The 21,156-nt window shown below is 33.7% G+C and overlaps 1 protein-coding gene across 1 annotated transcript; it reads left to right on the top strand.

The window, feature by feature from the left end:
* The first annotated feature begins 14,341 nt into the window (after positions 1-14,341).
* Positions 14,342-19,351, top strand: LOC127730690 (uncharacterized). Its single transcript, XM_052239213.1, has 3 exons — positions 14,342-14,497; positions 17,402-17,593; positions 18,327-19,351. The coding sequence occupies exons 1-3, from the start codon at positions 14,385-14,387 to the stop codon at positions 19,135-19,137; spliced, it is 1,116 nt and encodes a 371-aa protein (XP_052095173.1). The 5' UTR covers positions 14,342-14,384; the 3' UTR covers positions 19,138-19,351.
* Positions 19,352-21,156: the final 1,805 nt, after the last annotated feature.

Below are 21,156 nucleotides of genomic sequence, written 5' to 3'. Positions count from 1 at the left end.
GTTTACCACAGATGAACTCAGAACATACGTATAATTATTTTAACACAATTTCTTCCATTCTTCCAAAGATACAACAATTTGAATTTATTAAAATACTATAGTATTCACAAAATAAATCCCCGTATGAATTACTCTTATAATCGACTATATTCCTTTCCAGGATTTTATTAATACCTGAATTATAAAAAAATTTCCGACATGACGCTGTCACCACTATAGAAATTATTTGATCGTTTTGACCGTTTTCTCATGCAACACATCAAGACTATTGAAAATACTATAGAAAAAGAAATAGTTCTTTGCATTTTCTACTGTATTTTCGTTGAACGGGAAATTTAATATACAGAATAAGTAACCAAAGTATTAAAATATCGAAAAATGTTCAACTCGGGACCGAAAAACACAGACTTGTGCGCTACGCACATTCGTGAATTTATTTGAATATTTTTTTCTTTTCTATATTTGAAGTCCTAAATACGCTATTCTATAATAATCAGTAAGAACGAAGCCGACGACCGCCTGTGATTTCACTTGACGTATGAAAAATATCAGTAAAAATCTTCTCAGTAATAACACTATTTCTCCATCAAAATTCTAATGCAGGATTCAAGAAATCGCAATTGTGAGTACAAAAACAGTTATTTTTTAAGCCACTTTTACGTGCATTTTATACATTAATACCTCTATTTCACAATTTTTGTATTGAATAAATTTCTGAAAAGGCTTCAAAAACAGACGGAAGATACCAAGGGACATTAAAAACTCAAAAGTCGAAGAGAAACTGAAAACGCCATGGTAGAATGCGAAAACCGACGAAAATACACAAAAAAAAAAAAAAAACCGGGGTGATCTCAGGTACTAAGGAAGTAAAACAGTTCCTTTTAGTCACGTGTGTCTGATTCGATGATTTTACAATGGAAGGAAAAGAGGACGGGATTGTGGTTCCGACAATTGGAACAAATCCATGATCATCTGTGACACAGATATTCCATAACGGCCAACCAACTCGTGATGGGTCCGTAAAAATCTTCGAAGGGATGACTTCAATTTTACCTCTTGGAACCCTTGGTTCATTAGTTTACTTACAGTCAGAAACTTTCTATCAAATTATGAAAGGAAACGCAAGCTCTGGAATATCGTATCAACTGGGAGATATATACTCCAAATGTAGGCACCGTTAAGTTTGTTCTCAATCGACCTTCATTCTCCTTGAGGCCCATAAACAACAAATAGATAATTAGGTTTTGGCAGTATTTGGCCACAGCTTTATCTTGAATAAAGTATTATAACATATATGATATATAATATGTATTTAAATTGGCAAACTTGCTCTGAAATATATTTATCAATGTCTGTATTTAATATATATGTAAATTATAATGTGGCTACCGCAAATTATGGCAGACCACATATATAAATATATTTAAGTAATAAGTCTGGTACGAGAAGTTGACTGATGAGCCCTAGTAATCAGAGGCTATCATTACTGTTTACTGAATATATGAATGTTGAATCCAGCGCAACGAAATGTGCCAGTCTGCCAATGTCCAACTTTTACATCTACATTATGTTCACTAGTTGTCTCCTACCTCGGTACCATTACCGGAAATAAGCTGAAATATAAACTTAAAATCAGTATTTGGTTTCTTTCTTCCATTCAGAACAAATAACACAAAATATTTACATTGGGAGGGATGTGTTTTTTTTAAGAAGATTCTTTTCTTGTTAAATTTTTGTCGTCTGCAACCTTGCTGTCGTATTTCGGAAAGACCAAAGCGAGGTTACGATCAAACTAACCAACACAAATGTTAAATACCCAACAGTGAACAACCACCTACCCAAATTAAGATATTCAAGTTTGTACTCAATGGATAACGGGCTTTAAAATTGTAGATTTTAAATCCTTTTATCCTTGAGGCCCATAAACAACAAATAGATAATAAGGTTTTAGCAGTATTTGGCCACAGCTTTATCTTGAATAAAATATAACATAACAAATAGATAATAAGGTTTTAGCAGTATTTGGCCACAGCTTTATCTTGAATAAAATATAACATATATGATATATAATATGTATTTAAATTAGCAAACTTGCTTCTAGATGAAATGTCTGGTACGAGAAGTTGACTGATGAGCCCTGGTAATCAGAGGCTATCATTACTGTTCACTGAATACATGAATGTTGAATCGAGCGCAGCGAAATGTGCAAAATTCTCCGATGAGATCGGAGTAACAACTTGATCTGATTGGACAACCGCCACCGAAAAGAGGGGGTGAAGATGCGCAAAGCTGTGCCAAATACAATTTAATATAACTACTTTCAAGTTACTTCCTAGTATCTTGCTTGTGACGTCAGATATAAAATGTTAACAGAACAGCCATTTTTGTTATCTAATTACAGCCAGGGAAGGTTAAATTCTTGCCAAGATTACTGATAATAATTTCTAATCCTCCCTGGAGGGTATTCAAGAAAATGTTATTTCCCAAAGATGTCAAATGCATTCCATCTTTCATTAGGAATGCTTCATTAGCCTCAATATCAGGGTAACGGATGTAACAACCATATGTTTTGGTTAAGAATGATGCTATAAAGGTATTAACCCTTATTCTACATTTTTCCAGGCATCAATATTGTCAGAGTAATGCCAACTTGATCTCGGAATAATTTGAGATCAGATAAAAACTGTGTCCAACATAAGTTTACGTATCCAACCGAACAGTTTCCTTATTAGTTCACAAACAGTTTTTTGTACTTTCTTTTCCTATATCATTGCCTCCAATATGTAAAACTAATATAGTTGGCGGATCTTCATATTTTAACATGGTTCTTATTTGTTGTTTCATGTTCATCACTTTACCTCCACATTTTCCCTGCCACCAAATATTTACTCCCATCCTCTGCAGCCCCAAGTTTACCCCTCCCAGTCGTCCTCTGGCTTCCACAAAGGCATGCTTAATAATCGAGAATCCAACGATCCAAACTGTAGCATGTCCTGCAATTCTTAGAAACCTATTATTACTTGCTTATATTGATGCAGGACATACCATTTATTTACATAATGCAATATTTATATTCAAATGCCAGCTCAAGACTGCACTATGAAATAAGCAATTATAGAAACATATTTACATGAAATAAATGTACAGTATAATATTCAGGCACATTTTTAATCCTAATATAACGCAAAAAGGCCTGTGACTTCCAACGTCCCATTTCTTTAATTTGTTCATCAGAAATACCCTCTAAAATGCGGATGTAGTTGCCATGCCAATTCTAAACGAATGGGACTTAAATCCATTGTTTTCTATACCAATTACTGACAGAGACCTTTTTAACAAAGTTGAAAATTGGTATCTTGTAAGGGGGGATCCATCAAAATGACAAAATAAAGGTCCCAGATAAAGGGGCGAACTTTGATAAAATAAGCCGTTATTTGTACTGGACAGACATTTTTGTTTTTGCTTAGAACTAACGATTGTTGTTCCAGAACCAAACTGATCAGTTTTAGATATCGTCAATAAAACCTCTAATCGTGCATCGCAAAGCTTTATATTTTCAAATTTCACAGTATGCATCTGCATATTTGTGCAATTGACTGTTATTTCACCTACTCTCATAAAACCATGAAAGGCTAGCGAAAATGCGGTCATAAACAGTTTTGTCTCAAACCCGTTTTTGCAAATCACCACCAGTGACCTCAATAAGTTTTCCAATATATCTCTCGTTATAGGTAATCTAGTGTCCTTTTGATTTGGGCCCCAACCTTTTTATTCCTTCAATCAATTTTCTGACCACAAATTTCTGTGTATTGTCTCCTAAATTGTTAATTGTGTTAAAATAACTGAAGCCTGAAATATAGCTAGATACTGTTGAATTGGACAATTTCTTCCTAAACAGATAAACAAGAATGATGTCAAGTCACCCAGTGGAATAGGCCAGATATCAGAAAAACCCTGATTTTCTCTGAATTTAACAAATATGTCCTTGCTGTGCAAATATGCTTTCTGTGTACTGGATGCTAATGAATTTATAAGTAAGTGATTCATTTCAGTTCTGAAATCATTGTCAGGAATTCTTGTGGGATTGCTGATGGAGCACTGTCTGCATTCGGGACCAAGTCCATAAAACGTTGTTCCTGAAATCGAGAAAGAGAATCTGCTATTGCATTGTGCTCACCTTCAATATGTTGTGCCCTAAATTGTATGTTGTTGTCCATAGTGAGAAAAACTAGTTGTCTTATCAATATCATAACTCTCTTTGATTTTGATGTTCTTTTGTCCACATGCTTACTAAAGCCTGATTATCTACTCTTAACAAATCTTTTTATTTCTAAATGAAGGACCCTATATCATGAAAGACAGCACGATGGGAATAAGCTCCAAACATGTTATATCCAATAAATTGCTAGTATCAGCCCAACTACTGGGCCACTGGTATTGTACCCAGTGACCTTGAAAATAAGCTCCACAACCTAATAAAACATTACCTGCACTATCAGTGAAATATTCCAGACTTTCATTAGTCGACCAAAATCTATCAGGAAAATAACATTGACCATTGAAACGATCTAGAAAATTTAACCAAACTCTAGCATCTGCTTTCACCTCTGAATTCAATCTGACAGTATAATAAGGCTTCCCATTCTTAACTGAAGCTATCAAATCGTAAAAACGAAGAATGAACGCACGGGCTGATACAATAGCCCTTGAACAAAATGCCATTAAACAGTAATTGATTCGAGTTCCTTCAGTGCCATATTCTTTTTTGACAAGACCTGATCAAGCATAAATTTAAGTCTATCCAGTTTTTCAGGGGGGATTCTAACCAACATAAGCACTGTGTCAATTTCAAGGCCTAAAAATGTGATACATGTGGTAGGACCTACTGTTTTGTTCTCTGACAGTGGAACACCTAGCTGCCTTCATACTTCATTAAAAGAGTCCATCAAAATGGTACAATTATCTGTTGAACTTTCACCAGCAAAGAAAAAGTCATCTAAATAGTGGTCTAAAGTGTCAATGCCAGCTTTCAATGCAACTGTTTTATGCAAAACAGTGGCAAATTTTTCAAAGAGGGCACATGCTATAGAGCAGCCTTCAGGCAGACATTTATTAATATAATATTTCCCTCAAAGAAAATTCCCAGAAGGTCAAAATCAGCAGGGTGAACCAATAAAATTCTAAAGGCCTGACTAATGTCCATTTTTGCACAAAGCACGTTATTTCCTAATCCTGAAATTATTCCAACCACTTTATCAAAAGAAGAATACTTTACTTTGCAAATTTCTGGATCAATGACATCATTCACACTCCAGTTTGGAGGATAAGACAAGTGGGTTATAAGACGACTTTCCTCGTCATTTTTTGCAACCACCCCAATAGGCGATATTCTTAAAGTTGAAATTGGTATTTTTGAAAAGGGGCCCAACATTCTACCAAGATGCACTTCTTTTTGTAATTTTAAATTCTTTTCAATTTTTTTAAAGTTCGATCGGATAGATGTGTTCATTTATACTTTTTTCAGTATTTAAATATAATTCAACGAGCTCTCAGTGGGTACAAAATTTCATAAAAATGCTGCCCAATCACAATCAAATACACTAGTACTTAATATAAATATGTACGAGTTCGTTTCGATCACAATCGAATTTTGAATGCTAGAAAATGCTGATGCTTGAATTCATACCATCCTACACTCTAATATCTGTGACTACACTTTAAGATAGTTTTCATTCAGCAACGTCACAAACAGTACAAGAGGAAAATATTCGTGTGCAATACTCACAATAAATGTGTACAGAATTCAAATACAGATAAATAATAGTATGCTTAAAACTAAACGAAATGACTTCATTCCCAAATGTACAAGACTTGAAAACTTTTTAAAATAAATCTTTAACTTCATTGTAACATGTAGGCTAGGCCAGAAATAAGTAACAACGTTCGTTCACTCTGACTGATATTCTTATGATAAATACAATTATGTTGGTCTGTTATTTCTCTAAAAAGCTACTTATTTACATTTTTCATTACAACCCTGATTTACGCTGTACTACTATCTGAACATAAATTATTAGTTCAGTCACGTTTAATACGGTCCTATGAAATTAGTACTACCAACGTCGTGATGGAATTTTGATTTCGATTTGAATCATCATTTAATTATAGTTCAAGGCTTTTAATTTCAAAGAATTAATAAAGGGTTGAACAAGGTTCAAATAGAAAAATAAAATAATTAGTCTAATAAACCATTAACGATATATAATAAGATTGTTGTTAACAGTAAGTGCTTTTAAAATTTACATTATTTGCACTACAACATTGAGAAATGAGAGAAAATTAGTATGCTTTTATGTGTAAACTGTAAATACCTTTATTGCTAATATAGACATGAACCAGACATTAAGGCATTTGTATGTATGTTGAACGAATCTATCCCATCGGACTTGAGATAAAGGATACAACAGATACAGTTAAGTCTGCCTCATATCTTGACTTACATCTAGAAATTGACAATGAAGGTCGGTTGAAAACACAACTTTACGACAAAAGAGATGATTTGAGATTCCAATTATGAACTTTGCCTTTCTATGTAGCAACATTCCAGCAGCGCCTGTATACGGCGTATATATCTCCCAGTTGATACGATATTCCAGGGCTTGTATTTCCTACCATGATTTCCTTGATAGAGGGTTGCTGCTCTCAAGGAAGCTATTGAACCAAGAATTCCAAGTGGAGAAGTTGAAATCATCCCTTCGTAAATTATACGGACGCCATCACGAGTTTATTGACCGTTAAGGAATATCTGTTTCACAGTTGTTGTAACCACAATCCCGTTCCCTTTTCCCTGAATGTGACCTACCGTATTAGACTTATCACTTACATGAGCAACACGACGGGTGCCACATGTGGAGAAGGATCTGATTATCCTTCCGGAGCACCTGAGATCACCTCCAGTTTTTTGGTGGGGTTCGTGTTGTTCAGTCTTTAGTTTTCTGTGTTGTGTTTTGTTTTGTGTACCGTTGTTTGTCTGTTTGTCCTTTTCTTTTTTTTAGCCATGGCGTTGTCAGTTTATTTTCGACTTGTGACCCTTATGAGTTTGAATGTGTCTTTGGTATCCTTCGCCTCACTTTCGCATCCACTTCATTTTGAATCCGATGGATAGTTGTCTTCTTGGAAACCATACCAAATCTCCTTATTTTTATACTAGCATACAGTGGAGATCACTTCTAACCTCTCATTAGAACTGTCAGAGTAATCTTTCATAGAACTGTTCTAAACTGTCCTAGAACAGTTCTACCCTAGAACTGTTCTAAGTAGAACTGTCAGAATCAGTTCTAGGTAGAACTGACCAAATAAGTTCTAGGTAAAACTGTCAGGATCAGTTCTAGGGTAGAACTGTCTAAAACTGTTCTAGGTAGAACTGTCCAAATCAGTTCTAGTCGTAGAACTGTAAGCAGAACTGACCAAATCAGTTCTAGCCGTAGAACTGACCAAACCTGTCAGGATTGTAGAACAGTTCTAAATGACGTCACTGCAGTTAGGGCATCTCAATGGTCACCATTCAGTGTTATTATTACCGTTGATAAAGCCACACGCAAAATGCCTCCTGTCAAAGTTAACAGAATTTCAATGTCTTTGAGACAGCGAATATTATATAATATATATATGGATAGAACTGACTAAATCAATTCTAGAATTCTAGCCGTAGAACTGACCAAATCAGTTCTAATCGTAGAACTGTTCTAGTAGTAGAACTGTTCTAGCCGTAGAACTGTTCTAGTCGTAGAACTGACCAAAGATTTGGTCAGTTCTAAGTAGAACTGTCTAAAACTGTCCTAGGGTAGAACTGTCAGGATCAGTTCTAGGTAGAACTGTCTTTATGTTCTTATTCTTCAACTCAAACAAACATAAAATATTTATAAATAAAAACCAAACACTATTTGGGATATCAGCTCGCCTGGAAAGTACAGTTTCTAAAATATTGGGTATATAAGACTGTCTTATAAATATATTTAGTTGCTGTAATATAGCTAGTATCTGTTCCCTTTCTTTGTTTTCTTTCGATGCTTAACTGTACTGTCCAGGCGAGCTGATATCCCAAATAGTGTTTGGTTTTTATTTATAAATATTTTATGTTATCCATACTTTCTTTTATATAACCATCTTTAGCATTTTCGCTCTTCCACCGCCCGTGCTTTTTAAATAGACGATCTTCAACTCCTGCTGCTGCTGCAGCGGTTGCTCCACCTGAGCGTAAACTGTGTAGACCAAACTGTTTTTTATCTAAACCGATGGTTTCAAATGCATTTAACAATACTTCTCTAGCTCTAGAGTATGAAAGTGGTGAATTTTCCCTTAATTTATAAGTATCACTTTTACTACAATAACTTAAAGACCTGAATACAAATTCGTCAGAATTTTCTATTATTTTAGCTAACTTTATATAACGTTCTAACATAGCCACTGGACAAGTATCATTTCCAGTTTTAGAAATAACTACATCACGGCCTTCCCTGTAAACATCAGTTTTGCTCTGTTCTAAATACAGTTTAACATGAGTAGGAAAAAAGGTTATATTAGATCTTTTCAAATTAGCTAATTCAGAAAATCGTAAAAATCCTGCATAACTCAATAAGCACATGCATGCAGTGCGTACATCTTTAAGATTTTTACAGTTTTGACCATATATATAAACAATTTTTAATAAAATGTTAGCTGTAATAGGTTCCTTTTTGCTAATTTTGTGTCCAATTTTTCTGTATGACCCTTCACGAACAGAAGTAACCAAGTCAGACTTGCAAGGGTTCGGAAATCCGGCTAGCTTGTGTGCCCAAGAAATCGCATATACAGCCTCATCTATTTTACTTGTAGAGTTGATGTTTCTGATATATGAACTAAGTATAATGCAATATGTACAGTAGAAGCTGGTAATGAAGAAATGCAATGTAATTTTGACCACTTACACCAAGAGTTGAATCCATATTTGTACTTCTTTCTAGTGCTGTCCGCCCTCGACGATAGAACATAATCTGGAAGTTTTTGTACAAGATGATTAGGCATACTAGGGTGAATATCGCTGGACAATGATTGCCATATCCCAACGTTGAAAATGTCTGTAAAATGTGTTGACAATATAAAAATTAATAAGCTCAAACATAATCATAAATATTTAAAAATCATGACCATACTTCACATTAATCCAGAAGTCTTGTCATATACATTTGACCTTGTCAACTACAATTTGACTGTATAATTGACCTTGTCACCACCAATATATTATTATCATTAAAATCCATCAATACACGTGACCATGTCAACTATTTCTATATGACCGTGTCACCGCTACCCAGTAGCGTCTAACATAACCGCCAAGACTGGTGTTATGAATTGTTCTTGAGCAAATATAGAATTTGGGTTCGACCCTCTTACAAAGATACCTTCTGTATCTATAAATTCAATGACATCTGTAACATGTACCTGGTACTCTAAGTTTTTAGTGAAAATCTTAGTCCAATAGGCTGCTGATTTCCATTTAGGAACAATCAAGGTACCTCTAGCTTTACAGTAAATCAAGTGTGTAATACATCGAATAACAGAATAAACAGGTGGTACTAACCAGTTATTCTCATTTGACCAATCTTGTGTGAAAGCATCTACAGCTATTGCGCATGGGTTCCAAAATAGAGAATTATATCTACACACTTTTGCATTCTGAGAATTAGCAAACCTATCTATTGTGTAAGGACCCCATAAATCATTCATAAATTGAAAAAACTCATTTGATACACCCCAATCCTCGTAATCAACCATTCGACTGATGTAATCAGCTTGAGAGTTTTGTGATCTAGGAATCCATTAAATGTCAATGGAAATACATCTCTGAATACAGACCGAAAATATCGACAAAGCTATCATTTGTAGTTTTTCATTCATACTACCAGATTTTACAATTTTCACACAGTTCTGATTATCTGTGTACCATTTAAGTGTTTTGCCTTCAAAAGCAATTTTGAAAGATATCAAGGCTAGCTCTATAGCTTTCAACTCCCTCCATGTTGAACTTTCTTGTGCTTCAGAAAGGTCCCATGTTTCATGAAAAAATTTCTTGTCAAGTTCTAGTGAATATGCACCTGCCCCTATACCACTGGCGTCAGAGTAAATTACAACATGTGATTTTGAGTAATGACCCAACAACTTAATGTTTAAACTAGTAATGTTATCTAACCAGAAATGCAGTTCTGATAAGACTTTGTAAGGACATGGAAACAACAGCCATTTGTCCCATTCTGTTCTACACTCTATTGCCATATAACAAAATTTTGTCATAATTCTAGCTACATTGCCAATGACTGGAGCCATGGAAATAATTCTACCTACAACCTGAGCTAAGGTCCTAGCAGTTATTTTTGGAAATCTTCTAATAACTGATACAAGGGATACACGCAAATCATCTACACGTCTGTTTGGAATAACAAGACTAAATTCGCTAGCATTCCAAACAATACCAAGCCATTCTAATGACTGTACAGGTGAAAAAATTGACTTTCCTTCATTTATAAGAAAACCGGCGTCTTCTAAAGATTTCTTAACAAAATTTGAATCTTCTATACACTTAGATTTATCTGTACACATACCAAAACCATCATCAAGGTACAATACAACATCTATACCGTTTTCACGCCAATATTTAACCATAGGACATTTTGTAAATATGTGTGGGCCCGTACATATACCAAATACTAAAACTGTAAAACAATAAAATTTATTGTTCAAGCTGAACCTAGAAAAGTTTGTTGCTGCGGACAAATGTCCAAGTGAAAATATCCAGAACTTAAATCAAATTTATACATGTACGAATCCTTCTGAAAATACTGAACTGCTATCTTCAAATCTTCAAATTTTATTTTGTCTTTTTTGATTGACTTGTTTAAAACGGATAAATAAAAAATAAGCCGTTTTTTTGCCAGATTTTTGAATCGCTACGCTTAAGGGATTGACAACATGAGGTTGAAATGGTACTTCAACTACACAACCTGTAGAAACTAACTCTGAAACAGTCTGATTGACAAATGATTCATTCAGTAATGCTGATTTGTTATTCTTAAAGAACATTTTAACCGGCGGGTCAATAAATGGAATGACATAACCGTTACGTATTGTGTCAATAACAAAAGAATTTGCTCCAATATATTCCCAAAATTTTACATGCTTCGCTAACCGTCCTTTTACACCCGTAAATGACATGCAATTATGACTAATCTTTTCAAAATAATGAATGTGAGTTAAGAAAATATCTAATTCATACTGTGACCCATATTCACATTCATAACAATCAAATCCAGTAAAATTATACTTATCATTTACATTTCTGGATGCATCTTCAGATTTACTTCTGATTGGCAACTCCTGACGATCCGACACCAACGGATCCAGATTTGAGGGGGCAATTTTTTCTCCAATGCCCGAACTGCTTACAGAAGAAGCACATGTCCCACTGGCACGGCTCACGCCGTGCGACGCTGTTACGAAAGGGCTGCCCATTGAAACTGTTGGTTGTAAGCGGGATTAGCATAGGTTTCGGCTGGTGGCAATCTGGGTTTATTTGAATACGGAGCGGGACGCCCTTTAGTCTTGTCTTTCATAGTGCGCATGGCTCGGCTCTCCGCCTGGCGAATTTTCTTCTCATCCTCGCTGTCGGAAGCAATATCATTAGACTCGTACTCCCGGACTGTTGACCATCCTGCCGGTGAAGAACCTGCAATCCGTATTAGCTTATTACGGCCTTTAACTTTATCTAACAAATCCAGAACAACGCGAATACTCTGTGTCTCTGTTGACGGAATTAACTTGTAAAGCTTATTGAGTTCATTCGCAGTTTCTTCATTAAACTTGAACTGAATTCTGTTTCCTTCGTGTTTGAACTTGATAGAAACCTCTTCCTTTATCTTCTTGGACATCGTGTCTTGTTCGCGTACCAACTTGGATTCAAGATTATCCATTTTCCCGTCCATGTACAGCTTAAATAGAGAGAACGTGTCGTGTAAGTCTCTATCAGAAGATGATCTGGTTGCACCATCACTGCTTTTATCAGGCAACGAGTCGTCCTGCAGAAGTAGACTTTCTTCTGTATGTTCGGCCATATTGAAGTAAAAATGACCAGACTGGACTGTCCGAAGGCAAGCGTCGAATGACACATAATTAAACATAGATTTACCGTTACAATTCTTCCCGCTTATTTTGGCTCGTGAAATACTCAGTAATTCAGAGTAGACCTTATATCTAGTCATGTGACAAATGTCAAAACAAATACACGTGTTCATTATAACATTTATAAATACATAAATCAGTTCTAGGTAGAACTGACCAAATCAGTTCTAGGTTAGAACTGTTCTAGCTAGAACTGTCTAAAAGGTGTCAGGATGACAGTTCTACATACTGTCCTAGAACAGTTCTCCTGGCAGATTCTGACAGATTTGATGAGAGGTTAGAAGTGATATCCACTGTATATAAAAGCGCCAGCCTGGCTGTTGATTAGTGTGAAGCTAACAGGTAACAACCGAAGTTAATATTCATGAGACCAGCCTGCAAGATAATCACTAAATCATGGAGATATTTCTCGAAAAGCAGACATTTCATATAAAAAAAACGCATACAAACGGTTCTAACTAATATCTCGGACATATCGAAGTGAGAAATAAACATGGATGTTTTACATTTAGACATTGCACGCACTTAACTGGCGGTATTTTAGTAAACTGATCGACAAATGTAACTTCCAGCTAACATTACGATCGCTCTTCTGTAATTTTAATTAGATCAAACAAAAGAACAGAATTACAATTCATGAAAATAGCAGAAACACGAAAACTATCAAATACAATTTCAATATAAATATCATTATTGAAACATACGGAGAGTAATGAGAGTCGTAATTAATATGAAACATAATCAGACCTAGGTCATAGAAAGGTAGACATAGTATCTACTACGTACCATAATTAGTCTGACAGCACGTGTTGGGGGACAGGTATCCGGTATCTAACATAGATCAGCTCGGCTATAGATTCTCTATGTGGCCATGGTATCAGAAGTAGAGGTAAACGTGGTCGCTACAATGTACCGTACCACAGATATTCTAGTCCTTTACGGTATGAGAGTTAACAAAAATACAAGTACATGCAAAACAACAATAAAAATACAATATCAAAGAATGTTTGGAGTTTTTGTTATTTAATATTAAAGTTCTTTTAATATGCTGAAATGAATAATTGATGAATTTTTCTTACTTAACGTCCATTGAGAAATATTTCATGCATATTCAAGACGAGAAAAAAAAATAACAATTAATGCAATATGTAGGTGCTTCAAAGTAGGTTGGGAAATTTGGCACTCCTTACACGCGGCATTAGGTTTAACGTCCCCATTCCGACAGGACGTGTATACATTCCATACTCCAATATATCAAGGGTTTTACTACCGGGCGGGAGATGTTCGGGGATAACCATATTTCTATACCCAAGTCAACTCTTCGGGTTTGATGAAATGAAATAACTCCCAGTGGGAAGCTGTAGATTTCATGTAGCAACACCATAAATAGTAAAGAATAACACAATTTAGTGCAATTATTCAAGATTAATTTTGTACAGAAAATCAACAAAAAAAACCCATTTTAGTCTTGCTTCAAACTATAGCAGTATAAATTAACGAATAGATATTTTTTCTTTCTTTCTATTATCACACATAATAACCCTTTGGGTTAAATCTTAAACATTTCTTCAGTATTGACTTTATAAGCTAGGCCAGAAAAAATACAAAGTTCTTTTTTATTTGACTGATTTTTCAAGGTTATAATAAATGCAAGCAATTTTTGGGGAATGTTCATTTTCACAATAATCTACTTTCTTTGTTCGCTTTATGAGCTAGCTGATGATTTTGTTATTTTTCTAAACTATGTTTTTATTTATATTATTTTTATATCTTGACATTGCCGAATAGGGCAGTTACCCTTAATTCGCTCGTGTATTTTTTAACCTTGAAATGTGAGGAAATTTTAATTTCTCTTTGAATCATTGTTAATTTGAAGTTCAAGGATTCTATTTTCAAACAACAATACCTGATTACAGAGTTCAATTTTGTATTGAAAAAAGAAAATTATAGATAAGTAATCTAATAAACTTTAATGATATCAATTAGGCACATTGTCAGAAGTAAGGGATTTTAAATTTCACATGATTTTGAATACAAAATTGAAAAAATGAGAGAAAATTAAAATCATTTACTGTTTAAATAGCTGTATAATAAGACATTACGCGGACATTTCGGCATCTTTGAAATAGTATAAAACCACCACCTGGTAGCTGGTTTTGCAACTGACAACAATAATGATAGGGTTTTCGGTCTTCAGTTTGGTTTATCTATTGAGTTTTCTTGGACATTCTGGAGCGATCGAAATAGACGAGTATCTTGCCGTTGACAATTGCGATGAATATAAACAGTAAGTAGATTTCCCTTGTTTGATTTAATTTTACTCCCTTAGAAACTTATGTAAAAGTGTGAGGACACATGTTAATTTTATTTTCTAAAAATATCTGCATATTATTATGTTATACAAATTGTAAACGACAACTTTAATGATGAATATAAACAGTAAGTTATGTATTTCTTCTTATCTTATTTAATTTTACACCCTTAGCAAAATGTGTAAATGTTTGAGGACCCCATTAAAAAACTCATCAAATTTACCAGACTAATAATTTTGAACCAGGCGCACGTTTCGTCTACAAAGACTCAATAGTAACGCTCGAATAAATAAAAGTTACAAAACCAAAATGATGAAGTTTATTGAGGACCTAAAAGTTTTGACAAATTAAAGTATCTTTATACATTTTTATTCTAAAAATATCCGCGTTTTATTTAGTCAAGTTATGGTATGGCGCCAACAAACTAGTTTAACCCCGCTACATTCTGTATGTGCCTGTCCCAAGTCAGGAGCCTTTTATTCAGTGGTTGTCGTTTGTTGCTGTATATCATATTTGTTTTTCGTTCATTGTTTTGTACACAAATCAGGCCGTTAGTTTTCTCGTTTGAATTGTTTTGCATTTTTCATTTCTGGGCCTTTTATTGCTGACCATGCGAAATGGTTTTTGCTCATTGTTGAAGGCTGTACGCTGACATATATTTGTAAACTTCTATGTCATTTGGTCTCTTGTGGAGAGTTGTCTCTTTGGCATTCATACCACATCTTTTTATTTTTATATTAGAAAACAAATGCAATGATTAAATCAAATAATTTTATGGTGTAAATTCCAATACAGGAATGATACAGGCTGACATATACAAATACAAAAATAAGCAAAGACAAATATACTGAGACAGTCACATATTAAGAGCATACGATACATTTTGATCCCACGGTGATCTTTTTACGAAAACTTGCATACAAGCCATTTTACACCTTGTCAATTCAAATTTGTAATAAAAAATATACCTTCATGTGCTAAACTTAGAGATAAATGGGGTCAAAATTTTAGATATTTACTTAAAATTTCGGTTTCGATCTTGGCCATTTCTATCCTTTGAACAGACAAACTTTACTTTTTTGTTTCAAAAGATAAACACATGCGGATTTATGTAAACAGATTTGGAATATCTTCTTGAAAAAAGTATACTCTTAATTTTTGTAACAATTCTTTAGAAATAATTATTTTTTATACTTGAAAAAAACCCTGCATTTTTGGCTGTATATTTATCTAATTTAAAAACAAATCATCGGTGATTTCTTCATAAAAATTGGAATAAATAATCTGTATACAGTATCAAGTCAGATGTCTTTTTAAGAAAGAGAGGTCTATGTACTCATTTTCAAGCTTATGATTAAAATCACTAGAAAAATGAATCTTTTCCCGATATGTCGCAGTTTGACGTCGCGAAAAATAACATTTTACGTTAGCAACGTCATTACCTTCCCTGTAACTAACTGTATCGTGTGCCCTTGAATATTAGACTATATTATAAGTAAAGGTTTGATCGCTAAAAAAACCCATCTTAGAATATTACAAAAAGACATATATATCAAAGGGACATGGAATTAAATATCGTCCTTCTTCTTGACATTAGCTGTTACTGATAGTTATCCAACCATGAACTGAGTATCAATATTACAACATGATCAAAACTGTTTTTAGTGTTTGACTTAATTGATTACTACCTTTGTATATTTTTTCTTGAAGACGATATATTGATTCAGGTTTGTAGAAAAAACATCGCAAATACGTTTCCCATGCTTTGGCTGATATTGGGTATATGGCTAAGACCATAGTAAAAGAAAGGATATGATGTAATTATTCATGAAACAATCTATTCTTGCACACGACAACACCCAAAGTAGGGGAACAACACTTTATTGATTGATGTCCTTCACCGGAAAGACCAAGATAGGCATTCAACAAAGAGCAAAAGCTCACATATCATTGTAGTTTCAAGACGGTTCCTAGCGCTGGTTATTATATTATTTTGTATGTCCGTAACGTTACACGAACTTGCACCTATGGTTATCAGTGAAAAAATAATTTGAATTATGGTTACATTTTATTCCTACTTTGTTTTTAAACCCCTCGTGATGGGAATATAGACACTTAGATTGATTGATTTATACTTGTTTAACATCCAGTGGTAAATATCACCATCGGAGTTAACGTACCCATGCTGACCGGACTAGACTGCGTATTTATACATCCCGCACAGCCAATGGACGCCCCACTTTAGACACTTTTACCGTTCTACAGTTATGGTACTTGATTGTTGAAAACAAATCACAAGAATTTAGAAAGATTTGTTATATATCATTTCGGTACCGAAGTACTGACCACTGAACTGGTGATATCCTCGGGGACTTATAGTTTACTAGCAGCGGTATGAACCCAGTGCTTTAAGAAATGAAAACAACAATCACTTTATAAATTTAAATCGTCCGAAGCGTTTTTCTGGATAAGCCTCATTAGAAACGCCCAAAACTGAATATTTGAAAGCCAAGGATGTATAAGAACCTAATCAGTTGAACCCCTATATGACCAACAAGGACCTAACAATAATAGTCTGATGTATCTAAGGTCAACTGTGCCAGAGGGAGTTGAAATGTTTTGCAAGTATTGAAATATAAGAAAAAAATTATATAATATTATTTAATTCTTAATGTTTGATTGATTACATTTCAGAGAGAGAGAGAGAGAGAGAGAGAGAGAGAGAGAGAGAGAGAGAGAGTATTCATATAACAGGATAAAATATACGGATCATATCTGGCGTGATAAATTTTTTTTTTTAAATATTCGCTTTGTTTTCTAAACTCGAAAGTAATGTACAAAAAAAACCCACTGTGTTATACTTGATATTTTAATTGCAGACAGTCAGCTGTGCCACTACCGATCACTGGTAACCCAAGATGTATTACGATAGCACAGAACAATAAGCGCATTACTGATGGAAAGCCCCTATATACCAGTTTTACTGATCAATTGGATTTTAAAGACAATACTCCTCGCTTTTGTTTCGACCAAAGCAATAAACTTGTTGCTTTTGATGCCTCTTTCGACAGGTAGGTTGCTGACTATATATGCTAAAAACTATTACTTGGTCATTTGTTACAGTTTGAGATATTGCTTGAAAGTAAGGTTTTGAGAATACTGATTAATACTAATGCTATGTTTACTCTGACCCCCAAAATATGATATCTATATCATGGTTGCCTAAAACTAAAATGGAATTATATATATATTATACTGTGTTGAAATAACTTCAGGTACTTGAATCTGCTAAATCAAATAATTCACTCTCTTTTTCCATTCTAAATATTATGCAGAACTAATTTTTAATTTCTATCTTTAGCATGTTTTTTTCCCCTTTGATTTTTTTAGCATTACCAGGAGAAGTAAGTCTTAGGACAAAAAAGTATAGTAACGCAATATACAATACTTTAAACGACGCACGCAAGTACATGTATTAGTAATATGCATCATTTATTTTCACTCTCTATGACACGGCTCTAACCTAATACTGTAAATTCAGAAATTAATGCGTGCCTTGTTATTGCGAATCCTTGACCTCTAGCAAAAATGCGAAATATTATCATTATATTATTGATTGCAAAAATTTACTAAAATTATGACTGCGAGTTTTTATTATTGCGAACCTGGTACTGTATCTTTTTTTTCGCATTTACAATATAATCGCGATAATTTCTGAATTTACATAACACAACAAAGTGAAAGAAATAACTATGTTTAAACATTCTACCTGATTACACTATAAACACTCACTTTCCGTTATAGTAACAATCCAGATAAAGTTGCCAAGGTTGAGATTACACCATGTAGAAATGCGGGATACTGGACCAATGGAAACGTATTTTGTACTGTTCCTGAATGTTCGAAATATGTAGAGCAAACGAATACAAAATATTTTGAAGATGAACTGCATGTTACTGTGAATATGAAAGACCTTTACGAGATACCGGTAACAGGATTGGGAGTAACACGTGGTGTCAATGTTATAAAGTTTGGTGGAACGCCCGATCATCGTTTGATATATAATATTAAGACCAATTTGACAAAGAAGCTAAACACCGAAGATTTTAAAGAATACTGTGAAAGATATGGTCCTTGTTATAAGGGAGAGTTCCTAGGGAGAAGCGATATACTCTACCTTAACGGTGGGAGGCCTCCATTAGTTTTTAAACGACAAGGTGATGAGGTATTCATTGTTCTCAGGTACGATCCAAGAATGTTTGCTTTTCGCGATCGCCCTCCTTATGTGTCCTGTTATTACACACCTGATAAAACTTCCGAAGAGTGTGACTCACCAACAGGTTCCTTTAAGTGGACAAAATTATGGAAGGCTTCATTACCTTATGAAAAAGAATGGTTGTCGTTGCGTTTCTCCACTCGATGGTCTTCCAAACAAGATTGCATCATTCGAGTCACTGATACCGAGACGGGAAATGATCTTATTAACTTTACTGGGCCCTGTGGAAGATATGCTGATATGGATTTAGGGAATTTTCCTTATCCTAGGATTGGCCTCTTTGGTAAAGGTATAAATGGATCTGTCAAAATGAGATTCAAAGATATTATGTTCAAATGATGATTCTGCTCTACTGTAAGCTAATTTACGTCGAATAGCTATGTTTTTAGACTGAACTCATTGATTAGTTCCTCTTTTAATAGTATTCCGATAAACGACCTTGATAATATTTATTATAGCATATAAAATAAACATGTATATTATTAATTAAGATTCGTTACATTTATCCATTTTGAAATCGAACTGAAATAAATAAAGTTTTATTTTCGACCTAGTCATTTTTTTTTAATTTCTTATACAAAATAACCTTATTTTAGTATAAGCACCAGTTAGCACTTCGAACATTTATTTCTTTCTTTGAACCTAATATCAGAAATCAATGTATCAAAAGAAGAAGAGCAATAAACTAAAATCATACACACAAAACACTTCCATATCAACACACCAACACTCACACGCACACACAAACACGACATCAAAAAACCAAGGAACCGTTTGCATTGAGATAAACAATTAATGATGGCAACTTTTATATGTATAGCAAGCGTATAAAAATGCACTACAAAAGTATAAAAGTCTGAAAAGACCAGTTTTTGTCTTAATTTGCATGAACTTTTACTCGACATTCTCCAAAAGTATGACTTGTGTCTTAATTTTTCTTGACAAATTCTCATTTATATTAAATTTGTATGAAATTTACTCGACATATTCTCGGCATTCTGAATATGGTCTTAAAATTTCTTGACAAATTCTTGACATTTGAATACTGTCTTGAAATTTCTCGACATATTCTGGACATTCTTATTTTTTCTCAGTATGGCTTGACATATTCTGAACATTTTGAATCGTGTCTTAAATTTACTTGACAGTTCTGAGTTTTACAAATCATGACCAATATTCATGATATAACTTTAATCTTTATTTCTCTTTATATGATATACTGTTGTTTCAAGTTACACTTCTTTACAACAAAAATAAAAGTTGGGCATGTAAAATAATTGAAAATTTGGGTATATAAATATTTTTACAAATGCAAATATGGCTATGAAATCTAAAGTATAAAATAATTCAAATGTGGGTGTGTTGATATAAAACAATTTCAATGTGGGTTTTTAAATAATTACAAATTTTGATTCCTAAATCTTATAAATTAAATGATTCAAACCAATCATACTGTAGACATATTTCATTCTACATTCATAATATTCAATGTTGATATGGTAAATAATTATTATACCAAAATGTGGTTTATATAAATAGCAAATTATGATGATATACAAATCATTCATTTAACAGAAGAAAAATTTGTGTAATGTCATCTGTTGGAATATATTAAGTATTACACATGGACAGGATGTTCCCCATAAAATTAAGGTATTCCACACCCCAGTGTACACGCAACTGTCAAATAGAAGTTATTGCTTTACCTGTAATCAGCCATACAACTTATTAGTTGACCGACCATGCCACTACAATTTAAAAAGTTTGTTGATAGATGAAAATGAAAATCATCATTTTGATGAAAAAAAATTGAATTGAAATGGATTTTCTTCATCAAAATTATGAAGTTAATTATTTTAACATAAAAACAAATTGAATAATTCCCAAAGATTAAAAGAAAATTATTATCTACTCCAGGAATAATAAAAAAAATGTATTTATAATGGGTCCCATCAATGATTTCTATAGAAATCATCGGTCTTATGAAATGGTTCTCAAACAGACATGCATAATATAGATCTAAACATTGTTTTCTTTTCAGGAAGGAGTTATCACCAATATTTATTTTTGATAAAAAATTATAAAATTCAACACTCAAATTTGAATAAAAAATGTTTTTGGGTTGTTCTAAAAAATGAATAAGGTTTTTGAATCAAGATGGGAACAAATTCTTTGACCTAAACGAAAGCCCCCCCCCCTCTTTTTTTAGCCACACAAACCCAAAAGATGAATTGTGGGGTCCAAAAGAGATACAAGACACCTATTTCAGTAAAGCAAATTTGACTGGCAGTTTTGCGAACGGCAAAAATCTAAATGCTGTTTGTCAATACCTTCGCCTTATATTCCAAGTGAAAACAA

This window comes from Mytilus californianus, unplaced genomic scaffold (assembly GCF_021869535.1).
Source record: "Mytilus californianus isolate M0D057914Y unplaced genomic scaffold, xbMytCali1.0.p SCAF_2, whole genome shotgun sequence".
NCBI classification, from domain to species: Eukaryota; Metazoa; Mollusca; class Bivalvia; order Mytilida; family Mytilidae; genus Mytilus; species Mytilus californianus.
Note: the sequence above shows the minus strand (reverse complement) of the source record. Positions and strands in the feature narration are given on the sequence as shown.

What these genes read in the sequence shown, in the direction of transcription:
- LOC127730690 (XM_052239213.1), top strand. Translation starts at nt 14,385, where the DNA reads ATGATAGGGTTTTCGGTCTTCAGTTTGGTTTATCTATTGAGTTTTCTT. An exon ending in AATTGCGATGAATATAAACA is followed by an intron (nt 14,498 to 17,401) that starts GTAAGTAGATTT and finishes TTTTAATTGCAG; the next exon opens with ACAGTCAGCTGTGCCACTAC. An exon ending in TTTGATGCCTCTTTCGACAG is followed by an intron (nt 17,594 to 18,326) that starts GTAGGTTGCTGA and finishes TTTCCGTTATAG; the next exon opens with TAACAATCCAGATAAAGTTG.